We start from the raw sequence: 27941 nt of genomic DNA, 5'->3' as shown, positions 1-27941 counted from the left end.
ACGCCATTGAACTAACATTTTGTTATTTGACTGAAGGAAAAAACAAAGCTGTTAAAAGCAGGTAGGCTCATTTCCCAATAGCAATGGCATTAATATCGTTCAAGCCACTCCTGACCATAGCTAATTAGAGCTTTTGGAGAGATGGCCCTTCCTGAGGGTCACACCAGGTTAGTCAGACCACAGAGTTGCTGTTGGCAATTGGCAACAATGGATTTGTTAAGAATTTCTGCTTGGCTTGAGATGATTATCTGATTTTCTTTTCCCTCTCGTTTGCTGTTGTGTCTCTTATTTTGACTGGCTGAGGTTGGGTTGGAGCACGAGGCCAGGATCCAAAGGCAATGCCAGCTTGTTGCTGGAGATCTGCACTGACAGATTGTTGAAAACTTATTAGTCTGACGTTTTAACAGCCTGCAATAGGATGGAAATCGGCTCCTTCACTGGAAAAGCTTAGGGAGAAAAACATGAGCCTGGGCTAAAATCTGCCCTAGTTCCAAATCTGTTGGCCTCTGGTCCCAAAGTGCTGAGGCTGCCACAGTGCTCAGAGACGCAGGCCTAACTGTGCCACCCACGCAGTAGGCAGGATTGAGCAAAAAACTGTGGACTGCAGCCACTGTAAAGAAGGAGACCCTGGAAACACATTCTCCCGGAGCAGAGAAACTGCTGTGTCTCCACACAAGGTGCTAATGGCTTCCACAGTAGCGGCAGTCAGCCTTGTGTGAGCTTTGCACTGGGAGGCTAGAGAATCCTTTGGGTCATAACTATTCTATGAAATAATTCAAGAAAACAGAACAAGGAACACCTTAGACTCCAGTGCCTTTTTTAAGGCTAAAACAAGCAAAAGGAACGCAGGCAATATCATTGGTAAGAGATATCTAATGTCATTATATTACCATTGTTTGTTTACAAAACTAAAAGAATTCATTAAAAATCCCACTTTCCAAAAGCAAGCCTTCCTCCAAGCTGGGAACAACTTTCAATTCACTACTGGCCCCTCCAGTCTCACTCATGGCTACCAGTTTCATGAAGCTCGCTGCTGAGACCCACCATGGTTTTGCCCTAGTCTTTGGAGACAATGTATCTGATCCTACAAGCTTTGCTTGGGCATCTTCTGCCGTGATGGGGGTGGGAGGTATCTCTTGATAGCTCAGGCTTGCTTACCTGCCAGACCCAACCACAGGGTCACCTCTTTTTCTGTGACAGCCCATCAGGGCTAGGTGTCATAACTGAAGTAGTCCTTTAGTTTGTATATTCTGTCATCATACTGGGCTATCAGAGGGCAGGGCATTCACAACATGGCACGGGTACAAATTCGGCACTCTACCAACCTCTTGAGTATTCGTTTATTCATTCGCTCATTTGGATAACATTAATGGATTCCAAACTCCCAATGCTTGTGCCCCGTTTTAGGAGTTCAGTCTCAATAGAAGACTTACTCCCTGATTGCTCTTCAGACCTAAGGTGGTTTTGCCCTAGTCCTGCCTTCTATGGACCAAGTATTAATAACAACCATTCTGTTGTCTGCTTTAGGAAACTGTAAGACAGGAAACAAACCAGAGTTGGCTAGGGTTTATTATTTGTTTGTCTTGAATTGTTTGTTTGTGGTACTGAGAATTGAATACAGAGCCTTATGCTATTAGGTAAGGGCTCTACCAATTGAGCTATATCACATGTGTTGGGGCTTTGGGGTCTTACAATTGTTAATACAGACCTTGAATATGATATGTATTCCCAGTTGCTCTCTAGACTATGATCCTTCTGATTCTCCAATATTGGAATCACAGGGATGCACGGCCACAATCAATTTAAAATTTTTTTAAAAAAAAATATCTTCTCAGGTCAGATTTGAACACTTATCACCCCTTGTGTCTGCATACAGTGTGTCTCTGTCTATACAGCAGCACTTACTAACACATAAGCATAAATGGCCCAACAGTATATCCCCTCTCAGGCTAACACAGATAACACCATTATATACCCCAAAACCACATAAGGAGTGTGTTGCCCATTCACTACCTAAACATTGGGAGTATGCATTGATATAAGTCATTATCCTAGACATTTGAGGACCAGGGGAGTAAGCAAATAGGACAGATGCAAGCCCAAATATACATATGGGCATGTGTCTCATTTACATTCCATTCTAGAGGGTAGACTTACAGGATGGATGTGTTCACAGATGGACTGAGCCGGGTTGAAGGCTTCAGCCAGTGATGAAGCTCTAGCCCCGCAGAGCCTTTGTTGCTCCTTTGGGACAGACAAGACATATTTCTCTTTCCACCAAAGTACAGCAACCTCCCAACGGTCTCACCATGGTTAGTGCCTGGAAAACTCAGCTTTGATGTTTGTTTGCTTGCTTGCTTGCTTGCTTGCTTATTTTTCCCAAGTGAGCCTGACCTATGTAGAGGGTTTGTTTCAGTTTTGTTTGTGAGTGTTTCAAACACAGTCAGAGAGAGGTTGGGTTTTCTACAGGAACGTTCAATATTCAGTCACTGGCTTTACGGATTTCAAGAGGCCGTTCTGCCGAAAGTCTTGTGATCTCTGGATGGCTGCCACGTGCTGTTTTCTTAAAGTCAACAATTCCCTGGTGCTTGCCCATTCTCCGCTTTCCCAATCGTGGTCCACCAGCCTACTGAGCTTATGGCCAGCTGAGTCTGTTGGCAGTCATTCGTGGAGGCCCAGACTATAGCCTGATCCTCCAGTGATTTTACAAAACTCGGTTCCCTTTATTAAATCATTCTAAAAACAAGAAAACGATAAATGTGGAAGAGCAAAAATCAGAGAATCACATCTTTTATTTTCTGATCGTATTTAACATTATGCACTTTAACAATAAACTGTTATTGCCTCTGCTAACACAGACAGAAGCTTCACAGTGCTGAGGGTCTCCATCTTCAGTTGTGGGCGGCTGCCCCTCCCTCCTCAGGTAGGAAGACACGTTTTCTAGACAGACTAGTTACTGGAGGCCTGCAGGCTAAGAGAGGCTTCTGGACACCAGTGATAGCAAGTTTCAGAAAAGAAAAAAAGATATGTTACAACTTACTTGAGACAGCAACAACAAGAAATTATCAGTTCCCTTAAGAAAATGACAATGAGAACAGGCTCTGAGTCTGTTGCTGCCCTTAACAATTCCTAATGAGTATAGTAGTAGTAACTTGAATAGTATCACATCAGATACAATTTTTAAGAAAAATAAACTTGTTGAGAGTTTAAATGTGTTTGCTAAAATTACTCCCTTTTTGGTGTCATATATTATGGCTTGTTTATTAAAATATTGGTGAAAAAAATAGGAGTCTCTAGGGCTGCTGACGGCAGGGTAACAGACTATACACACTCTCCTCCTGGCCACTCTCCTCTTCTTGACCACACTCTGTAACAGGCTGGGGCTCCTGCACACCAGAGACAGTCTTGATTTTTTTTCTTTGGTGGGGCAGACTGGGTGGGGGTAGGGGGCTTTCTTATGACCTCCTCTGTGCTGAGAGCCTTCTGATGATGCTTTTTGCTTTCAGACTCTCTGGGGGGAGTGGGGAACACAGGAGTGGTTCCGGTCACCTGTGACAGCTTCTCTTTTCTTCTGCAGTTTTGGGGTCTTGGCAGGGGTGCTGGGACTTAGGGTGGGGTTATTGGGAGCTGGACTCTTGGCCATAGTTATCCCATTCATCTGGGATGGGGTGCTGGCCTTCATCCCCTTCCTGTTCTTCTTGCCTGTGCTGGGGGTCTGGTCTTTGCCAGTGGCAGCAGGCATGGCGCCCTCTGTCACTTCATGCTGCTGTGACACAGCGTTCTTTTCCGGCATGGTACCCTCAGATTTAAGTTTCTCTCACTTCTTGGTCTCTGACAAGAATTCCCCTTTCTTCTGCTTTGTGCTAATGGAGTGTTGCTAGGGATATCCTTGGCACTCTTCTTTTCTAACTTTGGATGCTGGACTCCTAGCAACCTTCTAGCATCCTGGCTTGACCAGTAGAGATCATAGAGGCAACGGGAGCCAGACGAGTGATTCCCCAGCTGCAGGCTTTGCTGCAGCCTCTGTTGCTTGCTCTGAAGTATGCCCAAGAGAGCAGTGAGGTCCTCAGACAGCTTGAATGTCCTGAAGAAAGTGTTCAGCAGCTCCAAGATGGATAGCTCCCCCTGGTGCTCCCCCATGCTCTGTGCCTCCCCGAGAGTCTGCGGGGTCTGGGTGGCCTTTCCCAAGAGTTGGATAATCAGCTGCTCCCACTCAGGATCCTCAAAACAGACTCTATTAGGCGCCAGGCAGAGCAGGTCCAAGAGCTGCATCAGGCACCTTACGCTCCTTCTTACAGAGCTGGCTGCCACCTTCAGTATGTCACCAGACTGGGAATATTGTCTTCTGAGACTACGTGAGCAGAGCTGAGAGGAAGAGCTCCAAGTACTCGGGAGAGCTGAAGATCACTTTCATGCCACCCTTGAGGGCTTTGGCAGGATCTCTGGGAACATGGACTCTGAGACCTCGCAGAGGATGTCCACCAGAGCCTTTATTGGCTGCCCCTGTAAGTGGCTGAGGTGATGGGACAGGACCTTCTGCAATCTCATGGACTTGATCGGGGCCCCCTTTGTCCTTCGCTAGGCGGCCTGACTGAAAGCGGGCTAGCACTCCAAACAGGTTTGCAAAGAGAGTGGGTCTTATCAGTGCCTTGCGCACTGCTTGTAGACTGTATTTTTCTTGTATCTAACTCAGGATGTCACACAACGGAATGTCTTCAAAAGATTGCAACAGCTGTGCCAGCGCCAGACTGTAGCAGGGCCTAGCAGCTTCTCGGCCCACCCCAAGCCCAGTGATTAGGTGCTTTGGGGCCATCCAAACAACTTCTCCGTGGCTTGGAGCCACGCTTCCTGCTCCAGCTTTGAGATGTCCTAGAAATCCAAGAACTCCAGGCTGTGCTCCAACAGGCTATGGTGGTCACCTTGAGGTGCTTCTGCGGGAGACTCAGGCTCAGCTTTTGTGGGGCTCCTCATCTCGGCCGTGCTGAACCAAACACGAGGCCTGGGAAGATAGTCTCTGCCAAGTCAGGTCTCGGCACCTGCGCACTAGGACCCTAAAATTACCCCTAATGTCAATGTTCACAACTATGAGAAAATGAGAAAGAAATATGATAAAATGCAATTTATTTAAGAGAAATATATTTTATTGTATACTTTACCAGAGTATACAGTTTTAGCTAGTAGAAATTAAAAGTTTTATCTTTAAATTGATGCCAGCTTTAAATTTAAGATTTTTTTATTATTACTTTTTAGTTGTAAAAATAAACTTGATACATATTCAAGGTATAAAAATGACTTGAAACATGTACAGTTGTGAAATGACTGAATGCAGACACATTATCTCACATACCATTTTTTGGTGTGAACACAAAATATATACTCTCAGCAATTTTTCAACTGTACAATGTATTGTGATGATTGTCATTGTGTGGTATACACAGGTCTCTTGAGTGGATTCTCCCTGTCTAGAAGAAACCTTGTAGCCATTGAAGCCTTTCCTCCCTCTGGCTCTCAGTGGCCCCTGTCCTGCTCTCTGCTCCTGTGAATTCAACTTTCTCAGATTGCACACATAGGTGAGATCATGTGATATTTATTGTTCTCTCCTCACCTTATTTAACTTAGTACAATACCCTCTTATCCATCCTCATTGTAGCAAATGGTAAAATTACCTTCCTCCCTTCTCTGGCTAAAGAATACTCTATTTTGTGAAATGTTTCACTGCCTTGTGCATTCAACCATTGATATTCATGTCATATTGTGGCTATTGGGAATAACAGATGCAATATTTTAAAACTTCACTGAACAAAGGCCAAACACTGTATTAGTTAGCGTTCTCTAGAGTCATAGAACGTTCTCTATATAGTAAAGGAATTTATTGATGACTTACAGTCTGCAGTCCAATTCCCAACAATGGTTCAGTAGTAGCTGTGAATGGAAGTCCAAGGATCTAACAGTTACTCAGTCCCACACGGCAAGCAGGCTAGGGAGCAAGAGCGAGACTCCCTTTCTCCAGTGTCCTTATATTGTCTCCAGCAGAAGGTGTAGCCCAAATTAACGGTGTGTTCCACCACACCCTTAATCCCAGATGACCCTGAACTTGAAGATTTAATCTTCTGGAATCCATAACCACGATGCCTCAAGATCTCAATACCAAGTTCCAGATCAGAAACTTCTATCTCCAAGCCTCCAGATAAGGGTCACTGGTGAGCCTTCCAATTCTGGATTGTAGTTCATTCCAAATAGAGTCAAGTTGACAACCAGGAATAGCCACTACAAACACTAAACTTAATACACAAAACTCTTAACTAACACTAACTGAAAAACAGCTTACAAAATACTGACTTAAAATACCAAGTATTTCTTTATGTTTAAAAACACTATAGGAATTAACACAAGAAGTTAATGAATAAGTTTACTGTTTATCCTTAAATCTATATTGCAGTCCCTATAATGTTTTAATAGCTCTTCCTTGCTTGCTATGAATTAAAGCTAAATCTGAAACGATCTGTGATATAGGTAACATCACCCTATTTTACAGAGAGGAGAGCAAGTTTGACCCCAGATGATAAAGTAGATGAGATGAGGTAGCAATGGATCCGTGTGATCAAAAACCTGAGAGCTCTTTGGCACAAAAGCCAGAAGCTAATGGGCAAGTGAAGAGAATGCCTCCAGACATAGTCCAGGTAGCAGGTGCAAGGAGGAACAACAAAGTAGCAAGTACCTGGCAATCCCCACAGCCAGTGCAACAAGGAATAACCAAGTACCTGGAAGTCTACACAGCCAGTGCAACAAGGAATAACCAAGTACCTGGCAATCTCCACAGCCAGTGCAACAAGGAATAACCAAGTACCTGGAAGTCTACACAGCCAGTGCAACAAGGAATAACCAAGTACCTGGAAGTCTACACAGCCAGTGCAACAAGGAATAACCAAGTACCTGGCAATCCATAAATCTTGGTTGTGCATCGGTTGTCAACAACAGATTCCCAGTGAGCAGTTTAATCCCAGCACTTGGGAGGCAGAGGCAGGTAGATTTCTGAGTTCAAGGCCAACCTGGTCTACAGAGTGAGTTACAGGACAGCCAAGGCTACACAGAGAAACCCTGCCTTGAAAAAAAAAAAGATTCCCACTCATTGGAGAGAGAATTCTCCAGTGAGTACTCCTGTCTCTCCTTAGTTCTCTACTGTTACAGGACTATAATGAGAGTATGAAATGGTAGCTAGACAACACTTAGAACAATTTTTAGCTCTCAAACTCAATGAATGTTAGCAAAGTCATAAATTTTTAGTTAACCTCTCACCTCTGGCACATCAAGACACAGAAGCTACAAATAAGCCTGTCAGGGACATAACAATGGAGTTGGTTGATTCTTTATGGCCTGTGCAGATAATGGACTCACTCATAAAATCTCTTGAACCATATTTGGTCTATGTGCCTCAAAAAGAATGAGCTTGTGCTAGGAGGATCTCTTGGTTGCTAGCATGGTTCCAGAAACTTGAATTGGTACTGCAGTGGTGATACCTTGGTATTTATGGTGAGTTTTCACTGGAATTGTTGGGCTGGAACAAAATGATCTGGCTATTTCCGACACAGAAAAATGAAACTAAGATGGACTATCTAAGAAGTAGAATTCTGATGATCAAAACCAGAAGTTATTCAGAATCAAGTTGCCCAAATGAGGCATCCCAACAAACATGACCACATCATCAAAGGAGGGGGGTTGCAGACCTCACAACCCAGCAAGACACAGGGCCTTTGCCTGAGTCTGGTTCAGTATGGAGTGGGGACACAGTGGCTTAACCTAATTAATCTTCTAAACTAGGTCATGGCCCTGAGCTGCACAGTGAGCAGGAGCCTGGCAGTGAAGACCTGGTAAACACAAATAGGCATTAATGAGAAAAGGTACTAGAGAGAATGTGGTTTGAGGCAAGTCCTGTGAATGAGCCAACTCAGGAACTATTAAAGGTGCCTCAGCCACCATCCAGATTGTCACAGAAATAAAGACAGGGAAGCAGAAGATCACATCCTCATGAAAAGGACCACAACATCTCCCCTTGCTGCTTGCTAATGAGCTTGTCTGGTCAGTGAACCCAGACAGTCCAGGACTGTTAGGGACTGTCTCAGACGCTCCTCCCAGCTGCATCCTGACAGCCCAAGCACACATACCTGTTGAGAGACACACCTCAAACTTCCCTTAACATATCATAGACATGGGAAGTCATGCAACCTTCTGATCACAATGCACAGGAAGGCCCTGCACTGAAAGACGAGCACCTATCCCCTGGCAGTGTGCATACAGGCTTTAGCATTAACCCAGAGAAGACATTGATAGAGCATTATTCTGCTAAGAAGCTGGAAACATTTTAGAAATCTCTGACCTTTCATCTAGAAATAATGATTAACTCGTTGGGGTTGTAAACATACCACTTTAAAAGGCAGGTGATGCAGAAAATAGAACCTGGCTATTCTAAAGGGCTTAACCTCTGTCAAAATACAAACAAAACAGGAATAACTAGCATGGTCAGACTGCACGGGTCATTAATCCACACATTTGCTCCCTGGCCTACCTTGGTGGCACATATCAACGTCCCCATGCTACATCCAAGGAGATGAAGCAAGACAAGATTAAATGGCCTGATACAGAGCCATCTGGGTCAGCAGACACTCGTGATCTGACCTCTGTCTAGAATCTAGCACCCTCTTACCTTTACAGCCCAAAGCCTTCCTGTAGCCTTCCAGGGTCCCCAGCCTCCCTGCCCTACTGTTCTACCTCTGATTTCCACCAGAGCTTGCTTCCTTCCCAGTACTTGGATCCAATGGCCATCTCCTACACATAGGGTCAACCTAGAAACTGATGCCTAGGCTCAAGAACTCTCCCCCTGAAAATTTCACAGTTAGCTGTGAGGAATGTTGATTTCTTTTTCCTTCATGGAATAATGGAGTTAACCAAGCTATGAACTTTGAAAGAAAGAAAATCAGATTACACTATTAGACTGCCAGTCTTTGTCGGAGTAAGGGAACTAGCTAGACCTGGTCTTTCTTCCTCTTAACCCCAGAACCCAGGATGTGGAGGCAGATGGATCTCTTGTAAGTTGAGGGCCAGCCTGAACTATAACAAAGAGTTCCAGACCAGGCAGGGCCCAGAGCTAAATAGTGAGGTTTATTTAAAAATACATGAAAAGGAAATAATTTAGTAAATGATATGAACAAGTTATCAATAATGGCCTCCACGACCCCAAGGACACACTGATACAGACCTATATCAGACAGAATGCTTTGATATTCAAAGCATTGGATGTTGCCAATTCATTCTTGTTATGTTTTATGTGTGAGTTTAAAGGATAATCGAAGACACAGATACTTACAGAACAAGTTGGAAACCTCGTATGCCTTCCTGAATCCTATCTCTGCAATCTCCTCTCCATATCCCATGTTTGATGCCTCATTTGTAATTCGGTTCATGTTTTTCTTTCTCAGTAAATTAATGTATTCATAAGAAATGGATGCTATTTTGGGTGTTTTCATCCTCATAGTATATGGAGTTCTTTTTAGCATGATATTATACTTTACTCTCTCTCTCTCTCTCTCTCTCTCTCTCTCTCTCTCTGTGTGTGTGTGTGTGTGTGTGTGTGTGTGTGTGTGTGTGTGTTTATGAATCATGTATGTGGACAACTTCAGATGTTGACCCTAACTTTCCACCACATTTTGAGGTAGGGTCTGGCTGTGTTTCACTACGTGCCTGGCTACCTGGCTCTCAGGCTTCAGGAATCCTATGTCTTTGTGTCCCACCCCACAGTAAAAGTGAGAAGATTGTAGATGTTTTCTACTGTGTGTTTCTTCACATGGATTCTAGGGGTTCAAGCTTATATATTCATTTTTTCAGTACAACTGCTGTCCTCCATCAAACTGTCTCCCCAATTCTAGTATTACATTTTTATACATTTATTACATAATTTATTATTAATACATTTATTACATAAATATACATTTTGTATAATTGGAAAATTATGTATGTTTGGCATTTCATAATGTAAATAGTATGTATTTTATATAAGTCCTTTGCATGTTATATATGCTTTTAGAGTTTATAAAGTCCTATTTCATCTTTAATTATAGAATTCAACTCATAGATGATATTTCACTGAAGTTGTATGTGAAAATAATTCCAGTTAAAATCCTACAAAGTCATCTTCTCTGTCACAATGTATGGCTTTTTGACTTTGCTAGATCTTACAAACATTTACCAATTCTGCAGTGAATATTTTATACCCTAGCCCTAAAGGGATGAAAAAAAAAAAGCTTCACATTACTCCAGATTTCCGAAAATATTTATTATTTCCAGATTTCTAAATTTTGTCAAATCAGTGAGTTTTTAAAAGTCTTTTATCTTAGTACAATATATCCACAATTATTGGAATAGTTCACTTTATCTTGATATAATTTATTCATTCCCAAATATTGATATAGTTCAGTATATTTTCTGGGTTTATTGATCATTCGGATTTCCCTGTTGTGAATTACTTTGACCCATTTTCTACCATATTGCTTATGTTTGTAATGGTTTTGGTAGTTCATTTATAAACACAAATACTAATCTTGCTGGTCAATCCCACTCATTATGCAGCAGTGGCCTGTTGTTAAATAACAGCTTGAATTGTTAAGTTTTGCCTTGCACAAACATCTTGAAGTTCAAATTAGAACAAGAAAGTTGGTATTCCCGGAATCTATGAGCTCAGACAAGCTCTACACTGCGTTTCATTTCCTTATTTATCCCTTCCCTGATTTGAGTTCAGCATTGGCCACTCAGCTTTGATAATATCTATATCTGTGTGTAGAGTGAGTCACTTAGAATATTATCAATGCTAAATAAGGACTATCTCTGAGAGTAACTGGCCTCAGGCTTTTGGGCCTGGTAACTGAATGTTTCACTGAGATGGAAACTGTCAAAAATGAGGTTCAACCCAAGCCATGGCTTCTCATGGGAGCACAGAGCCGCTGTTGGCAGGGACATGCAGCATCCTGGAACAGCCAATCCTAGACTGACCTCTCAAAGGCTTTTCTCCAGGAAAATCTCTCTTTATGACAGAAGTCCCTAGGCCCAGGTAACTAAAGAAAACAAGAATAGAACAATATCACGGTGATGGTAGTTGCATGGGCATATTATATTGGCTTGAGAATCCTCACTCGCAATCTTGAAGTAACTAGAGCTGTCTTTCTGTTGCAGAGGTGTGGCGAAGTCTTGTTTGAGAGCCCTGAACAGAGTGTCAAATGTGTTTGCATGCTAGGTAAGAGGACTTCTTGATTCACATGTATTATGAATGTCGGTGTCCTGTGGAGTCGCTGTCGCCTTGGTGTCTCACTGACTGCCTCTTGTTCCATTATAAAGAGGCTTGTCAGGACGCTTCTGAGCTTATAAACCACTCTATCATTTTTGTGGACCACTACATGATAAGAAATGATTTTATTGTAGTAATTATAAGTTTGGGCCCATTCTTTTAAATCTCAGTGGCTCTTGGGACATCAGTATAGAATGCAATTGAGTGCTTTGTTTTTTTATAAAAAAAAAAAATTGTGATCTAAATGCAAGAAGAATCCCATTGTCATCTGTAAGCCTGAGATTATAAGATAGATAATAAAACTATTAGGCATTACAATAGCCAAACCCATAAAACACCCTCATTTACAAGGGCTGGGAGGAGTGGAGTATTTGAACTAACCTGAAGTAAACACAACTACCTATAATGCATCTTCAATAATATAGTCAATAATCATTGTATCTCGTGAGAGAATATAACATTAATCCTTTTGCAGACTCAATAATATACACTATCCTGTTAAGCAATACAGTCAGTAGTGTTTCACTCACTATAGATTAAAAACTAATACCGTAAGTGAAAGTGACATTAATCGCTAAGTCAGAAATGGTCCAAACTACTACAGTAAGGCAAAGACTGACCTATAGACTCTTAAGGAATCTGTGAGCCACTAAAGTATGCCCATGAGTCTTACACTAATTGTAATGTCAAATTTACAGCAGCAAGGGCAACTACATAAGCCCACCAATTTTATTTGCATAACGTCCATTCCAGCCTTAAGCTACTGGTGTTAGCATCATTCGTTTCCTTTTACTCCTCTAGGCAGATTGCCTTTAAGATGACCTCAAAGCAGACACAGCAAGGAAAACAGAGAATTAGAATATCTCAGTCAGCCGTAACTCATGATAATAACCAAATAAATAAGCAAAGGCCACTCATGACTCAAAAAACAAACATGAAACAGATACCACATTTGTCTAGCCTTTTAATCTTCCTTATTTTCTGTGATGTTATTCAATAGAGGGCTTCTATGTTGATGCTCTCATATGTTTAAGATGGAAGCTTATAAGTCCACAGGGAACAGGACATTTTACTAGAAGCATGCGAGCAATGGTTATAGCATCCCTCTGCATAATAATTTTAGTTATAAATGCCTCAATAGCACTAATATCTCAAGTTAATAGTTATAAATTATGGTAAAAGAGAGATAACATATGGATGGGTAGAGATAGATGATAGACCATTGATGGATAGATAGATAGATAGATAGATAGATAGATAGATAGATAGATAGATAGATAGATAGATGATAGATAGATAGAGAAGCAGAAAAATATTTCTCCAGCTGTATGTCCCAACATTGGATTTGAGAAAGTGTCTAATGACCACGTTTGATCTGTTCATCCTTTAGTTCACTCAATTTCCACACAAACAAAATTACAGCTGAACTATTGTTTCAGTCCTTTCACGAATAAGGAAATGGAAGCAAAGGCCTATAGACTACTTATCAATTTAGTACCATGAAAGTTTACATTGCTTATGCCCATCTGATCCAGTAACTTGAATAAGTGTTTAACATATGATGCTGTCAAAGACATGGACACCTTCGATTTTGAATGAATTTTCCTGTGTTCTGCTTCTCTTATAAATGGTTAACTAATTACTTAGTCAAGAGAAAGATAATAAAGGGCCTCACTCAAGTGAAGACCAATCACCTTCCCACCTCTTCTTGTGAGATATTGTGTTTTATGTGGCTGCCATAGGCATTTGTGATGATCAAACATATACTCATTGATTTAGAATCTATTAATATAAATCATTTGTGGTTTTCTAACTACTGTCATAACTAGTACAGTTAATTGAGCACCTTGAGTAACAAGTAAAATCTACCCTGAGCATCTTACATAACTAGGTCATTTATTGTAAGTCAACTGAGAGATGTCTGCTCTTTCAAATTACAGATGTCTTTGGCAAGATCAGTGTGACAGTCATTAGCCTAGTAGATTCCATTACCTTGTTCTGATTATACAGAATTAAACAGTACAAAGGAAAAATGAGAATGAATGTTTTGACTGAGAACACAGAAGGACACGTACATGTTACTTGATTGAGAATACATAGGAAGAACATACTACGTGTTACCTGTAAATACTATCGATTTACAACCCAGAATGCACAATGTTGTGTAACTATGCCCTTAAGGACCTTGCACTAAAGAGGATTTAGACTTTTTTCCTATTTGTCCTTTAAGGGAATTGATGCAAGTCTTGCTTCAAATGTTGATAAAGTCCTTTGCAATCACAGATAAAAGAAAACCAAAATAAAGCTGTCCTGGTATCAATATAAATGGATCAATCCACCATTAGCCTGCAGCCTCACATGAACTCCACTGTATGAGACGATGGGAAAAAAAGTCTGAAGGGTTTATTTCCTTAAACAAGAGAAATTCACATTATTATCATATGTCACTAAAGCTGAGATCACGTTTGTACTTTGTTAAGAAGAACTGCCTATGACACTGCACAGAAGGTGTCTTCTTGCCTTGTGTGAGGCATTAGTGGGTTATTTCTTCCTTTAAGAGGAGCTTGTGGAGGTATATTTACCACTTTCTGGAACACTTCTTGAGAAAACATTCTGTCTCTGACTGCAAAGGGAAAGGTGTCTGATATTTTAAGGGACTGTTAAGTTTCATAATTTTTTCAGGTGATGTTTTTTTATAGCACTACTTCAAGTTAATCATAATTTCCAACTAAGAAAGCAAAATATATACAGCCCATATTTCCAAAACTTTACCTTGGAATTTTATGCCATCCCAGTATTGATATGTGTGATGGGAGCCATCCTAAGACATTTTACATTCTCAAGCCCCTGGTCCTTCTCTTCCTCAGTGTCTCCTCTCTTCCTGCCCCCTCCCACTCAATTGTGAGTGTCCCTGCATAGATTCTGGCTGAGGTCTAGTTTAAACAGGCTTGATAAGGAATATGTAAGAGGTTCATTAGCGAGGGACAGGTTTTCAGGTCTGTCTTCTTCACCAATGAATACTCAAACCATTATAGGGTGACGGCAATTTTTGTATGTTGAATTATCTACTTTGTGACTTCTATGGAACAAGCCACTGTCTCAGAAAAGCATGCTGATGGCTCATTACCTTAAATGACACATAAATGTCACCGCCACCTTGAGTGACTCCAAAGCACTACATCCAATCCAGTTTGAAATGGGAACTAATTTCTGGCCTGTATGGGTTTGGCAGAGACTCATTTCTGGTTCCAGTAGAACAGTTCGGGTAAGGCAAGAAGGTAAACCGTGTGCTGCAAAGCTGACCGTGCTGGGTAATAGATGCTTAGTCCTTAAAATTGTTCACAGTGGCCCCAAGTCAGCAAGAGAACTGTAGCAAACCCCTCCGTTCTCTGCTTCATGCGGAGGTCAGTGACTCCCAAGCTTCCTCCACTGCAAACCCCATATCTATACTTGGATTCTTATGTATGGATCTCTCTTCAATTCCAATTAGCCTTAGAACTTATATAATTATATCAGAAGATAAACTGTTAATCAAAAAGAATAGAGAATACTTAAAGAATGATTGTTGTTGATTCAGTTCTTAGTTCATATGTTAGCCATACTCTGTAAACTTATAAACTTTCTTATAAGAAGAAATTTAAAAAAACAAGCAAACATTGCATGTGGTTCATTTTTCTATCCCAATTTCTCTTACTTTTAGAGTAAGACTCTATAAAAATAAAAATCCTTAATTTGTAATTTATGATATTGTGGCTCGTTCTCCCTGTTTTAATCGAGGGTTTTTTTTTTTCTCTAATTTGTAATAGTTTGTGACTTTGCTGCTGTTTCATACTTGATTTCATTTATACTCTTAAGTGGTGTGACCATTTGAATATTCTGGAAGAACTTGATTACCTGTCTGGCTTACATGGGATGTTTGCATTAGACGTTTGAAATTTGCAATATAAACATTGAGCTGGATTGGTAATTTTCAGAGTAATAGGATCCACTGAAGTCAATATTGCATTAACACTCAGCACAAGCACAGACGGTCTGTGTTCCAGTCTCCGCTCTGAAATGCCGACTGTGCACTCTCTCTTCATACAAGCTGCTTCGTCTCCCCAGTCTTCTTCTTACAAGGCAGAAATAGAAACACCTCTCCCTTCTAGATGTAGGGTTTTATTCCACGATGGAAGGAGATATTTTATGAGGCAATGCCTATTATAGGGTGAACCCTAAATATCAGTGATCTAGCAATAAGTTGATAAACAATGAACAGTGACGTTTTAAAATTGATGATAAAATCAATTATCGATTGATGGTGCTTAGGAAGAGAATCGAAAATTGAAACATTATACAGACATGAAGATAACTTTTTAAAGATTGGTGTGTTATTTGAAACTGTGTAGTGCCTTCAAGACAGAGCAAAGCTTTCATATAATCTCATGAACTAGATTTCTTTAGGCATTTCCCATGTGCACGGTGCTGCATGGAACATTGATGACCAGAGACCAATGGGAACAGTCTCTTCCTTTCAAAAGGCCTCCAATCCAATGAGATTCAACTCTTGAAACCCAAATGTGATTCTCAAATGTAACAGGAACAAGTGTTTTTTGTTTTTTTTTTTAAGCAAAAAAGTGTTGACACTTTAATGAAGAGAGTCTGTAGAGTTGAAATGCGAGGGACATGGGTTTAGCTATGGGTGCCAACCAGTGACAGGACCAGGGTGATGTAAAAGGCCTCACTCAAAAGCCTTGATACAAGGAAATTATGGGAAGGACGTGTTTAGGATACCAGCAGGGTAAAGGGTTACAGTGTGAAGGAACGAAACCATAACAGACCACTGACATCCTCTCTAAGAGCAACAGAGGTCTTAGATGACCGACAGCTTTGGCCTTTTGTACTTGTGCAGTTCAAGGGCAGTTTCCATGGAGCTATAAAGGATCATGAAATACTCTGTAAATTTATTTCTCCTACATAGCATTAAGCAAAGCTGTAGGCCAGTTACTTATAAAATGAAGCCTTTTTATTTTTATGTGTGTTCTGTGCACTGCATGTGTGCAGTGCCTACAGAGGCCAGGAGAGTGCATCAGATGTGTGAGAATCGAAGTTATTCATGATTGTGAGCTGCCATATGGGTGCTGGGAACCACACCCATGTCCTTTGCAAGACAACCAGTACTTGTACCTTCTGAGCAATGTCTGCAGACCTGGTTTCTTATTTTTTTTAATACAGCATCTTATGATGTAGCTCTGACTGCCCTGGGACTTATGTAGCCCAGGCTAGCCTCAGATTCTCAGTGATCGTCCTGCCTCTGGTTTCTGAGATAAGCAAAGTGAGCCACAGTTGCAAGCCATTTCTGATGGAATCTTCTTTAATGAATAATGAAGAGCTCTGGCATATTTTGAATATTAAACCACCTCAAGTTGTCCAAGCAAGTAGACATTTCCATGTGCATGTTTGCTCTTTAGAAATAAGTAATAATCGCTTCTCGGCCTTTTGGCTAAGATCAAGTGTAGAAATAAGTAATAATAGAAATAATAATCAGAAATATTTATAAATCATCTTTATTGGTTACTAAAGAAAGGCTGTTGTAAGAACTATTTTATGTTTACCTGACATTAAAATTCAGGTCTACACTTAAAGGGGAAAGTTCAGGGGTTGGATTTTGACTTATCAGGATTAGAATGCCCCACTGGGTTGACTTGTAACTTACACATTTACAGTATATCACCCATATCACTCATGTGCCTCCATTTTCTCTTTCCAAATGCTTGTTTAAGTAATGACGCCTCAAGACAACATTTTCTTTTTTTTTCTTTTTTTTTTAATTTTTAATATTTTTATTACATATTTTCCTCAATTACATTTCCAATGTTATCCCAAAAGTCCCCCATAGCGCCCCCCACTTCCCTACCCACCCATTCCCATTCTTTTGGCCCTGGCATTCCCCTATATTGGGGCATATAAAGTTTGCAAGTCCAATGGGCCTCTCTTTCCATTGATGGCCGACTAGACCATCTTTCGATACATATGCAGCTAGAGACAAGAGCTCCGGGGTTCTGGTTAGTACATCATGTTGTTCCAACAATAGGGTTGTAGATCCCTTTAGCTCCTTGGGTACTTTCTCTAGCTTCTCCATTGGGAGCCCTGTGATACATCCAATAGCTGACTGTGAACATCCACTCCTGTGTTTGCTAGGCCCCGGCATCGTCTCACAAGAGACAGCTATATTTGGGTCCTTTCAGCAAAATCTTGCTAGTGTATGCAATGGTGTCAGCGTTTAGAAGCTGCTTATGGGATGGATCCCTGGATACGGCAGTCTCTAAATGGTCCATCCTTTCATCACAGCTACGAACTTTGTCTCTGTAACTCCTTCCCTGGGTGTTTTGTTCCCAATTCTAAGAAGGGGCACAGTGTCCACACTTTGGTCTTCATTCTTCTTGAGTTTCATGCGTTTAGCAAATTGTATCTCATATCTTGGGTATCCTAAGTTTTGGGCTAATATCCACTTATCAGTGAATACATATTGTGTGAGTTCTTTTGTGATTGTGTTACTTCACTCAAGATGCTGCCCTCCAGGTCCATCCATTTGGCTAGGAATTTCATAAATTCATTCTTTTTAATAGCTGAGTAGTACTCCATTGTGTAAATGTACCATAATTTCTGTATCCATTCCTCTGTTGAGGGACATCTGGGTTCTTTCCAGCTTCTGGCTATTATAAATAGGGCTGCTATGAACATAGTGGAGCATGTGTCCTTTTTACCGGTTGGGACATCTTCTGGATATATGCCCAGGAGAGGTATTGCTGGATCCTCCGGTAGTACTATGTCCAATTTTCTGAGGAACCGCCAGACTGATTTCCAGAGTGGTTGTACAAGCTTGCAATCCCACCAACAATGGAGGAGTGTTCCTCTTTCTCCACATCCTCGCCAGCATCTGCTGTCACCTGAATTTTTGATCTTAGCCATTCTGACTGGTGTGAGGTGGAATCTCAGGGTTGTTTTGATTTGCATTTCCCTGATGATTAAGGATGTTGAACATTTTTTCAGGTGCTTCTCTGCCATTCGGTATTCCTCAGGTGAGAATTCTTTTTTTTTTTTTTTGATTTTTAATATTTTTATTACATATTTTCCTCAATTACATTTCCAATGCTATCCCAAAAGTCCCCCATAGCGCCCCCCACTTCCCTACCCACCCATTCCCATTCTTTTGGCCCTGGCATTCCCCTATATTGGGGCATATAAAGTTTGCAAGTCCAATGGGCCTCTCTTTCCATTGATGGCCGACTAGGCCATCTTTCGATACATATGCAGCTAGAGACAAGAGCTCTGGGGTTCTGGTTAGTACATCATGTTGTTCCAACAATAGGGTTGTAGATCCCTTTAGCTCCTTGGGTACTTTCTCTAGCTTCTCCATTGGGAGCCCTGTGATACATCCAATAGCTGACTGTGAACATCCACTCCTGTGTTTGCTAGGCCCCGGCATCGTCTCACAAGAGACAGCTATATTTGGGTCCTTTCAGCAAAATCTTGCTAGTGTATGCAATGGTGTCAGCGTTTAGAAGCTGCTTATGGGATGGATCCCTGGATACGGCAGTCTCTAAATGGTCCATCCTTTCATCACAGCTACGAACTTTGTCTCTGTAACTCCTTCCCTGGGTGTTTTGTTCCCAATTCTAAGAAGGTGCACAGTGTCCACACTTTGGTCTTCATTCTTCTTGAGTTTCATGCGTTTAGCAAATTGTATCTTATATCTTGGGTATCCTAAGTTTTGGGCTAATATCCACTTATCAGTGAATACATATTGTGTGAGTTCTTTTGTGATTGTGTTATTTCACTCAAGATGATGCCCTCCAGGTCCATCCATTTGGTTAGGAATTTCATAAATTCATTCTTTTTAATAGCTGAGTAGTACTCCATTGTGTAAATGTACCATAATTTCTGTATCCATTCCTCTGTTGAGGGACATCTGGGTTCTTTCCAGCTTCTGGCTATTATAAATAGGGCTGCTATGAACATAGTGGAGCATGTGTCCTTTTTACCGGTTGGGACATCTTCTGGATATATGCCCAGGAGAGGTATTGCTGGATCCTCCGGTAGTACTATGTCCAATTTTCTGAGGAACCGCCAGACTGATTTCCAGAGTGGTTGTACAAGCTTGCAATCCCACCAACAATGGAGGAGTGTTCCTCTTTCTCCACATCCTCGCCAGCATCTGCTGTCACCTGAATTTTTGATCTTAGCCATTCTGACTGGTGTGAGGTGGAATCTCAGGGTTGTTTTGATTTGCATTTCCCTGATGATTAAGGATGTTGAACATTTTTTCAGGTGTTTCTCTGCCATTCGGTATTCCTCAGGTGAGAATTCTTTGTTCAGTTCTGAGCCCCATTTTTAATGGGGTTATTTGACTTTCTGGAGTCCACCTTCTTGAGTTCTTTATATATATTGGATATTAGTCCCTTATCTGATTTAGGGTAGGTGAAGATCCTTTCCCAATCTGTTGGTGGTTTTTTTGTCTTATTGATGGTGTCTTTAGCCTTGCAGAAGCTTTGTAGTTTCATGAGGTCCCACTTGTCAATTCTCGATCTTACAGCACAAGCCATTACTGTTCTATTCAGGAATTTTTCCCCTGTGCCCATATCTTCAAGGCTTTTCCCCACTTTCTCCTCTATAAGTTTCAGTGTCTCTGGTTTTATGTGTAGTTCCTTGATCCACTTAGACTTGACCTTAGTACAAGGAGATAGGAATGGATCGATTCGCATTCTTCTACATGTTAACAACCAGTTGTGCCAGCACCATTTGTTGAAAATGCTGTCTTTCTTCCACTGGATGTTTTTAGCTCCCTTGTCGAAGATCAAGTGTCCGTAGGTGTGTGGGTTCATTTCTGGGTCTTCAATTCTATTCCATTGGTCTTCTAACTGCAACAGGATACAAAATGGAGCCTGGACATTTCTAAGCCAGAGCAGCAGAGGGCAGTTCCCACCTCTCCCTTGGACCCTGTTTTGTCTTAGCATGCCACTTGCACCCGATGGTGTGCTATATACTCATCTGCAAACTCTATGCTGTCCCGCAGCACATTATACACAGAACATAAACATTACAGAAACAGGAACTCAGTTTTTATTCCCTGCTGAGCATACAGCACCTGAAAGATCTCATTGCCCATTTCCTAATAGGAAGCTATCATGTGCTGAGTGGATACATGTTAGCCATTTATGGGAACTGTGCAGTCACCTGCTAGCGTCATTCAAATGTGCCAGAGCCAGGTTGTTACAGCATAAACAAACAAACAAACAAACAAAAACAAAACAAAAACCTGTGCTGCTAGGATCAAACATGGCCAATACCCAGGCCAGATCCTCTGGGAACAAAAGAGCCATTCCCAAACACGATATTCTATATGTCTTGGTTTGAAATAGGTAAGTCTCTCCACGTAGGCAATTGGGCCCTGTTACGAGAGAGTATGCCTGACTCTCAACTGGCACGATGAGAGCTGACACAATGGTGAGCAAGGCAGGATCCTGATGCCGAGCGGGCTGTTCCTGAGCACGGTGGAACACTGTGTTGGGGAACGATGAGGCCCACTAGTTCATCTTCTCTATGTTTATAAAAATATGCAGAAGAATCACTCACCCTGGGGCTTGAGCTTAAAATCTTCTTTCACAAGCCCATTGCTTCTTCAGAACTCGTACTTGAAAGCCAGTATCGCTTTGTGTGAGGAAATGAGTCTCCCAGCTTCTCTGACTCTTTCCATGGGATGTTGCTGCTTGCATGCCAAAGCAGTGCAATATCATGCTTTCAATGCAGCTGGGAGCCAGGGCTCTAACAAGATCTTCAATATGACAACTCGAGAAAAGACCAATCTACATGAGCTGGAGTTGAGATGATAGAAGTCTTGGTTTTGTGTCAGCTACGTTTTTCTCCCTGAGGGAGAAAAGGTATATTTTAGTGAGTCTACTCCCCTATCATACAAAGCTGCAGTTGAAAGCAGTGCAATTAGCAAACATTTATAGGTGTATACTGTCTGCCAACACAGGCATGCAAAGACGATGAAGCTCACCCTTTGAGAGAGTCATGGACAGCAACACAAACACTGGCATCTAGCCTGTTAAACCGTAATAAAAGTGGACTTCTGTCTCATGGGAAAGGGTGGACCATGTCTGGAAAGGCCTGGGCACTAAAGAGTATTAAGGCAATAGTCCGTAAGGAGCAAAAGAAAAGCCGGGGCAGCCTGGGGGAGCTGAGGTGGGAACAAATGCCTTGGGAAAGGTGTTGATAGTTCTCAGCAACAACACAAAAGGTACATCAACTCTGTAAGATCACTGTGCCTGCAGAATAAAATAAGAGACAATAGGTAATTGAGTATGAGGGAGACAGAACAAATTATAAAGGACTGTAGGACAGGAGCCCAAAAATCTATTTAAGGATGAGTAAGCAACGGATCAACAAAGGGACAGACGAACTTCAAACAGCTCATCTCCTCAGGGCCTTGTGTGTCCAGGAGGAGTCTTCAACTAAGAAGATACCAGCTCAGGAAATGATAGCAGGGATCAGGTGAGGGATGTTGATTCTTACCTGAACTGAGACAATTATCACTGAAGACAAAAGATACAAGATACAGGGAGTCTTTGAAGGACCATGATAGACTTTACAAAGGACTGAATGTAGGAGATGCTACTAAGTAGACAATGGTGATGTCTGCCTCCTGCCCTGGACAGCACCTGGAGGACATGAGTCAAATTAATCACCTAGATGTGATTAATTTGAGGTACCCAGAAAACTCAGGTATGGAGGGATCCTGGAGTTGGAAGGAAAGAACTCTATGTGGGTCAAGGTAATGGGTACCATTCAGGGCAGGGTAAGGGTTGCCATGGTATAAACGTGGAGACATAGGAAACATGCCCATAAAGATTGAGCAGGCTTAAGTGAAGTCTAGAGGTCCACAAATGGATAGGAAACTCAGAACCAGAGGACAGAGAGGCAGGAGAAGGGTACGGTAGCCATCTTAGCCAAGAGGAGAGGCTTCCACAGGAAGAAGACGATCCAGATGCCTTGCAGAGATCAACTGGGACCCAGGCCTGAGGGACTTGTGGGTATCAGTGACAGCAACCAGCAAGCCCGTAAGCAAAGGTAGCCAGAGCTAAGTGGACAAGGAGACATTCTATGGAGACACGTCCTCCTGGGTGAGGGCAGGGAGAAGCTGAGACGCCTCTACCCAGTAACTTCCAGCCTGACACTCTTGGGGAGCAGGGAGAGGAGGAGCAGAGAGGGCAAAAACAAACCTGTTTACTTGAAATTAATATTATAAAAAGTGCAAGAGACCTAATGGGATATAAAAATGTGTTACATATATACTTATATACATATAAAATGCAACCATATATCCAAATATGTAAGCATACATATTCTATCTCTATGTTCTTACAGCTTTAACCATGTACATTGTAAAACAAAAACAAACAAACAAAAAAAAAGTTAAAGCATTGAAAAATATTATTTCCATTCTATCAGTTGCCACACACAGAGAGACAGTTCTAAGAACCTGGTTGAAGTTAGCAACTGTGAACTAATATATCAAGTTCGTTTCCTTATAATGAAAACGGGTAGATCCAAACTTGAAGCGCTTCCCACGCACACATCTCAGAGAAGTTAATATTCTCTGCTCATGAAGACCTCCCCTTCTCTTTTCCCCTTAGCTGCCTCGTCTCCTCCTCCTCTTCCAATGGCCGGCCAAGGTAACCTGCATGGAGATGCCTAGATTCTAACTCACAACCTCCCCTTCATAACAAAAAGACTGCGTTTGCCCTCCGTTCTCTACTGCGCCTGCACAGACCCGTGGAGTCCCATTCTTATCTATTGTTCTGACCCACGCACTTACCATTGTCCTACAACTCCAAAGAAGCCCACGGTAACCCCGTGAAGACACAAGAAATCCCTGAGATTATAAACTCATAAACTTCTCCCACCATTCAATGTGCCTCGGGCTTTGGTGGCCCGTCTTGGCCTATGAGGAGAAACCTCTCTACGAGCTCCACCCAGGTGGTGCGCAGCCTCTTGCCCTTGCAGAATGAATGCTCCTTCCTTAATGGAAAGAGGCTGTTGGGTCCAGCTGCCCTTCCTCCTCGCCAGCCTCTGTGTACTTCCCTCCCGCGTATGTTATGCTCGCAGGAAGATTCTTCCTGTAAGCTTCGCACACATGCAGCTCTATTTTATACTATCCCACAGACGCTTTTCAGTATCCTTTTCAGTCTTGCCCCCTAAACAATGCTTAAGGGAGGGCTTTTTTATAAATGTACTTCACTGCAAGTTTTTATCAATTAAGTGGACAAATGTTCACAGGACACCTTATGAGGTCTCATGCTGTCTATATCTAACCAACTGCTTCATTGCTATAAATATACAACTTTTTACAAAGGTTGAGATTACAAACATTGATGATGGATAGGCATTTTCAGAAAGAAATGAAATTATCCCTATTACTAAAAAAAAAAAAAAAAAAGCTTACTTGTCCCTGTTATACTAATTGATGCCTTTGTCTTATTTAAATGTCAGGACATTATATAAATGTTTCTGAAAATGTCATATTTCTTATAAAAGATACCTAAACATTTCTTTGTCAGATTCATAATTCTAAAACGTAAGTTGTTAATTTAACAAAGAGGTAACTAATGAATGCATTCGCAAAGAAGTTTTTACAAGCCCCAAACTTTCACAACTGACGCATTAATCCACGTTTTCAACATTTGTGAGTCTAGCATGAACACTACAAAAATTACTAATTGCTTCTCACAAAAAGGTCATGAAGGAAAATCTCACAATGATGATAACGCATTGATTTTCTTGTCGGGGCCAACTTTAAGGTGAACGACTACTTATGGGTTTGATACATTTGATTTTTGGACAACATCTTTAAAGTGTTTGTGACTTGTAATCTAACAAAATACTCAGTGTTATCAAATCTAACAAATTATTATTTTGTCTTTACTCTGATTCTGGATTCCAGGAGCTCTAGTTCTGTGTGACCCAAGGGAAAAGTGGCTACTTAATTCTAAAAGAGACACTCGACTCTGAAATACAACTGTGTGTTGTTTGTCAATGGGAGCATGGTCTCAGAAATACATAATTAGGTGATTCCTTCATTATTCCAACATTGGGAAATGTAATTACACAAACTAGAGGTATATCTTACTCCATGCCCAAACTAAATGGTACAGCCTCCTAGACTGTATGTCTCCTAGGCTACTGTCTAGAGTGTTGCAAGCATGTATGTGTAGCAAGAAAAAAACTTGTGTACCTGGACATCCCTAAACCGTGATAGCTGTAGTCAGAACACTAGACCAGGATAGAGTGTAGAATTCCAAGAGGCTGATGAAGAACAATGTCTCTATTGTTCCATGACATGCTGCCAATCTATCAGGTTTTGGAACATGTCTACTAAATGCAGGAAAAGAGGTGCCATGTCTTATTGCTTTCTACAAATCATATTGCAGTGTCAAAACTCACATTGTGCAATCTTACCTTCTATTTAAAAAAAAATCAAATACTTAGAAAAAAGGTATTCTATCCTTTTGAAGTAAGTATTAAATTCAGACATACAGTTTCTGTGTTTCTTAGGGGAAAATTGCATCTTAGTCCTCAACTCCTCTGTTATTTATTAAATGGAATTGTTAAGCATTAATTCAACCAGGTGGTCTGTGAAAGGTACCTATTCCATCTGTTTCCCTTTTTATATCTAGAAAAGCCTTCTTTTCTGTGTCTTGTTTACAAGATAGGTGACTCACGGAAAGCCAAGATGACTCGGGTGACAGGACATGATCGAGTATGATTATATTTTGGATGATTTCACAGATATTTGGAACTGATCATTGCAGAGGCTTAAGCAAATCTCAGAATATTTAAAGAGCGTTTCATTTTTTTATTAGCCTATTGATTGTACATGATAACAGAGTTAGTTCAACACTTGCATCCACTGTGTGCTCATTGTTAGATCAGGTCATTAGCCTTTCCCTCATTTTTTAAGGTTTATTTAGCTAATACTTATGTGTGTGTTTGCCTGCCTGAGTTTGTGTGCACCCTGTGTGCACACAAGCCCACAGAGGCCAGAAGAGGTTGCTGTATCCCCTAGAGCTGGAGTTACATAAAGTGCTAAATAACCTGGGCCCTCTAACAACTGAGTCATCTCTCCAGCCTCCTTTCTCTCTCTTATCATTTCCTTATGTTTGGAACCTTCACGCTCCTTTCTCTAGGTCTTCATAAAACACATACTAGGTGTTAGAAACAGCCACCACAGAAATGTATGCAAGATGTCAGAACTTACAGCTGCTATGTGTTTTCCTTATATCCCAATCTGCCCCAAATAGATGACAACTTTGCTCAGCTTATTCATCCCCCAGGCATCTAGAAGCTCAGGGAACAGATCTCAGGCTTGTGACTGTAGAACACTGTAAGTCTCTAGCCCGTTATAATACATTGCTTTTTCCCTGTAGTGGTTGAACTGTTGAAAAATGGAGAAATCTCCGATTTGGGAGAGAAAAAAAAAAAACCATAAAATGAGACTGTATGTGTTAATTCTGCTTTCCACTTCAAAAGCTCCTCAGAATATTTGTCCCAAATGTTATATTCTTTATGAGAGAAAATTTAAGTCAGGTACGGTGTGATGCATACCTTTAAATACCAGCACTCTAGAGGCGAAGTTAGAGGTTCGTAGATCTCTGTGAGTTCTAGGCCAAACTGTTCTACATGGAGCAAGTTCTAGGCCAGCCAAGGCTGCATAGTGAAATCTTGTTTGAAGAGTAAAAGAAAGGAGGTGGGGGGAGAAGGAGAGAGGTCTTTTCAAGTTTATATTTATTAATAACTCCATGCCATTCAACAGCTGATGTTACAGTTTAGATATATATTGAAACTTTTGATTGTCCCAATATTATTTTTCAGTGATTTATTTTCATTTATAATATTTCCTTTTAATTTAAATGTGGCTTAATTCTGAAAAAACTGGGTAATTTTTGTAAAGATATAAACAAACCAAGTCTTACAAAGTTAGCTCACCTTTAAGAAACTGCACAGGTTGATTTTTTAATACTTCCTTCTAGACATTTTCTCCTAAAGTCTCTGCTCTGACACCCTTAACTTTGTCACTACTTTTAATTTGCAATTTATACAAGCAGAACTTAAGAATATATCCTTACACTTACTGTTGGCTGATATATATATATATATATTTTCATTCTAAGTAATTTTACTATGCATTCCTTTATAGGAAAAGGTCACTGCTCTCACTGCTATAAAATGTTTCTCTCAGTATGTGCATGCATGCATGTATATGTTTATGTCTACTTCTTCATTAATTTTACTCTTGACAAATATTTAGCTATAGTTTTGGACTGCTACAAAAAATACTACTACAAAGGTTTTTAAACATTTTAAAATACTTCCATGTGCCCGAATGTATGTGTGATGTGTATATCTGATATCTATGAGAGTGTAGGCACACATGTGGTTGTCAGAGTTAAGACTTGGGTATGGAGCCTCATCTTTCACCTTGTGTGAGAGAAACTCTCCCTGGTCGCTGTGAATGCCAAGCTAGCTGGTCTGTGAGCCCCCAGCAGTTCTTCTGTCTGCACTTTCCAGCTCAGGTCTCAGACAAATGCTACTGTGCCCAACTTTTATAAAAGTTCTGGGAGTTTGAATTCAGGTTCTCATACTTAGGTGGCAAGCCATTTCTCCAGCCCATATGTGTGCGTGTGTGTGTGTGTGTGTGTGTGTGTGTGTGTGTGTACAGATTACCTACTTTCTGGAATATGTACTCAGAACTACATCTGCTGACTCACAGAGAGCATATATGTTCTGTTTTAACTGAACTCTGCAAGCATTTCCTAAAGAGGCTCTGCCAGTCTGCACCACCCCCACCCCACTAGCTGTGTAGAAAGCTCCATAAATAATTCAACAGTTGGCAATTATCCTGGAGTAAAAGTTAGAATGTATAATTCGTCATTCAAATCAGTATGAACATTTTATGTAAATGGCCTCTAATGAGGACTGTGCTTATCATCTATGTAAACAAATCGTCCCGTTGATGTTGGAACTAATAGAGCAGGTATGTTTTATTTGCTTATAATCAATGAACATGAAAGAGTTGGTGGAGTTTATTGCCCAAATCAAATCAATCATTTCTTTTTGTTGAATGCTTAGAAATACGTGTCCCATAACTGGTCATAGTAAGTGTTCACTCACTCGGGTGGAACTATAAACAAAACCTTGGGTCCTAAGGAAAATTTCTTTTCTGCTAAGCTAATACATTTCTGTTTTTATTTACTACAAACTACATAATTAAATTTTTTACAAATTTGAAATCATAATATGAAAATTATAGTAAAAACTGGGAATAGACATAGCAATGGAAGATGTTTTAGGGCAGAGAAAATATCCTGCAGGTTGCTATAATCATGGATATATGTCATTCCACACTTGTCTAATTCCAGAAGACCTACAGACACATCAGACACCAAGAGTGAATCCTGATGCAGACCATAACCTCCAGTAATGTTAATATGCCAATGTAGGTTCATCAGCTGCAATAAATATGCCAACTCTCATGAGGGACTGGTAACAAGGGACATTGTGTGGGGGT

At 40.9% G+C, this 27941-nt stretch overlaps 1 protein-coding gene and 1 pseudogene across 2 annotated transcripts in view; both read left to right on the top strand.

The window, feature by feature from the left end:
* Window positions 1–27941, top strand: part of Pde7b (phosphodiesterase 7B) — a 334788-nt gene that overhangs the window by 88232 nt on the left and 218615 nt on the right. Inside the window, exons 2-3 of one of the 2 annotated variants that reach the window (XM_085842676.1) lie at window positions 11221–11281; window positions 23011–23049. In XM_085842676.1, coding sequence (XP_085698802.1) covers window positions 11221–11281; window positions 23011–23049 — 100 coding nt within the window. The remainder of the gene's footprint in view (window positions 1–11220; window positions 11282–23010; window positions 23050–27941) is intronic. The other variant, XM_021174159.3, reaches the window with a different exon arrangement.
* Window positions 16795–16881, top strand: LOC115032269 (U2 spliceosomal RNA; annotated as a pseudogene).

The sequence above is a fragment of the Mus caroli genome, unplaced genomic scaffold (assembly GCF_978045245.1).
Source record: "Mus caroli unplaced genomic scaffold, Mus_caroli_1 scaffold_9, whole genome shotgun sequence".
NCBI classification, from domain to species: domain Eukaryota; kingdom Metazoa; phylum Chordata; class Mammalia; order Rodentia; family Muridae; genus Mus; species Mus caroli.
This window is presented reverse-complemented; position numbering and strand designations above follow the sequence as displayed.